Below are 2,426 nucleotides of genomic sequence, written 5' to 3' on the forward strand. Positions count from 1 at the left end.
TAATACACAAATAAAAAGAGTAACAAAGTCCATCAATACCATTAGTACCCAAATAAAAAGTTTAACATTGATGCCATAAATTTCAAACACGAACTTTACAAGTTGCCCTATTATGGCCTAGACCTCCACAAGTGTTGCACTTGTGTTGTACAACACATTTCTCTCCATTGGAAGGATGTCGTTTCGTCTTAGGCCTACCTTGTTTCTTCTTTGGATGACCAACTGGGTTTTTCAGCGCAGGTGTTCTCACTTTTATTGTCATAATGTCATGTGGAACAATCCACTCTTCCTCGTTACCAGTAGGATATATAGATTCTGTGTAAGAGGACATCCATGTCTCAATTTTATAGTAATCTGAACACAACGAATAAAAGTTCACCCCTCGCTTAAGGGATCCAGATAGTGCATGAGCACATGGGATACCAATAATCTGAAACACGCCACATGTGCATGTCTTATTTAGGAGGTCGACTTCGCCATTCAGCTCCCATCTAACACATGGAACTCATGCCTCCCTATTGCATAAGGAATCAAGAATCGAGCTTTCTCAGCCATATCCACCAAATTTTTCTCATAGGTCGGTGCAAGATTTGTAGTTGTCTTCTCGCTAGTTTCTCTCCTATCACAGAACCAGGACTGTAGTGTGAAGCGAATAAATTCGACAAATGTAGTTATCGGAAAGCTCCTAGCGTCCCGGGTCTTATTGTTAAAACTTTCAACGTAATTGCTTGTCATTATATTATACCTAGTATCCAGGAAAACTAAAATTTAAGAGTAACATACATTTAGAAGATTTCATAAATTAAAATACAATTCACAATGACATACCTATTTCCAGGAAAGTAAGCACATGACCACTTATCAAAACCCATGCCTTCTAGGTATTGAGCAATGACTGGGTCTTTTGATTTGATTTTTTCGAAGTTAGCGCGTAACTCGGATTTCCTAAAAGCATATGCCGCATTATACATCAACACATGACAATGACCAGTCTTGAATTTAGCAACCGCATTCATACTAATGTGGTGGTAGCAAGCACCGTGATAGGCATCGGGGAAAATAGTTTCCAAGGCATGTGTAATACTTGCATGCCTGTCAGATACAAACGCCAGGTCCTCGACTTCCCCAATCGCTTCCTTTAGCTTTGACATGAAATACTTCCAAGAATCATGATTCTCACTATCCACAATACCAAATGCAACTGGATATAGATGGTTATTTGCATCCAGCACGACTACACATAACATCTGCCCACCGTATTTTGTCTTTAAAAAAGTGACGTCCACACATAACACAGGACGACATGTATGAAACCCTCTTCTACTAACTCCGAGTGAGAAAAAGCAATATTTGAATAGATCTTCCTCAGTGACAAAATCTGTCAACGTCCCAGGATTTTTCTGTTGAAGCATGAACAGGTACGATGGTAACTTCTTATAGGATGCTTCTAGTGTCCCTCTGACATAAGAAAGAGCCTTCTCTCGGCATCTCCAAGCTTTTCCATATGAAAACTCAATGCAATAATCATTCTTAATGTCCTCTCTTATGTTGTTTGCCATGTACGCATTCGATCCAGTCTGATATTTTTTCTTTATGCAATGATCAATAACCCTAGGTGCAGCTTGGCGATGGCCTTTATGTCGGAGGTCAAGTGAGCAAGTGTGTTTGTTGATGAAACGATTTATCTCGAACATATCAGATTTAGGAATTCTCTTCCCCCTCAATCTCCACCCACAATCAGGATCCTTGCAAGTGATATACCAAACTTCAGTACCTGACTTCTTCACCACAAACTCGAAGTTCTGCTTCATTGCATACAAGTGTGCCTTCGTCTTCAACTCTAACTTGTTCTCAAAAACCTTCCCAACTTCTATTACTCCACAACTCACCCCAGATAACATGGGGATAACATATGAGGGGCATGGGATATCTTCAGTAGTATACGCTGGAGAACTCCATCTATTTCCATCATCTTGTGCAGTTGGATGACTGCTCTCTGAGCAAGCAGTCCTCCGTCCTTGGCTTTCTTGACGTCTTGGCAATGGTCGTACATTTAAATTATCTACTTGAACCACATGTAGCATCGACAACCGATCCTCTGAGTTATCATCAGAACTACTGCACCCCTCAACTCTTTCATCATCATCACCAAAAAGGGCAACTGGATCGTCATTGACATAAGGCTCATACTCATACCCATCATCATGCGGGAGATTTGTTGGGGGAAAAAAAGTTTCATTATGACTAGAACCTCCCATGCATACACTTGGCCCAGGAGCTGTTTGTGGAACAGCCGCGCATGATTGATTATGATTTTCCATATTAACACTCGCTCTAGGAGATGGATCAATAAGAGCAATGTTCTTTGCAATCGAACTAACGCATAAAGGAATCCGATGTTTTAAGGACTTCGAATTTTCAAGAAT

At 40.5% G+C, this 2,426-nt stretch overlaps 1 protein-coding gene across 1 annotated transcript; it reads right to left on the reverse strand.

The window, feature by feature from the left end:
• Positions 1–480: 480 nt before the first annotated feature.
• Positions 481–2,084, reverse strand: LOC133792401 (uncharacterized). The gene is made up of 3 exons (XM_062230303.1): positions 1,775–2,084; positions 829–1,378; positions 481–745 (listed from the first exon to the last, which is right to left on the reverse strand). Exons 1-3 carry the CDS (start codon positions 2,082–2,084, stop codon positions 481–483), a joined length of 1,125 nt encoding a protein of 374 aa, XP_062086287.1.
• Positions 2,085–2,426: the final 342 nt, after the last annotated feature.

Source organism: Humulus lupulus, chromosome 7, assembly GCF_963169125.1.
Source record: "Humulus lupulus chromosome 7, drHumLupu1.1, whole genome shotgun sequence".
Classification (NCBI taxonomy): domain Eukaryota; kingdom Viridiplantae; phylum Streptophyta; class Magnoliopsida; order Rosales; family Cannabaceae; genus Humulus; species Humulus lupulus.

Excerpts from the sequence above, each read along its gene's own strand:
- LOC133792401 (XM_062230303.1), bottom strand. The coding sequence starts at position 2,084 with ATGCTACATGTGGTTCAAGTAGATAATTTAAATGTACGACCATTGCCA. Across the intron at positions 1,379-1,774 it reads GTTTGTGGTGAAGAAGTCAG|ATTTTGTCACTGAGGAAGAT; the intron begins GTACTGAAGTTT and ends GGACGTTGACAG. Across the intron at positions 746-828 it reads GCTTACTTTCCTGGAAATAG|GTATAATATAATGACAAGCA; the intron begins GTATGTCATTGT and ends CCTGGATACTAG.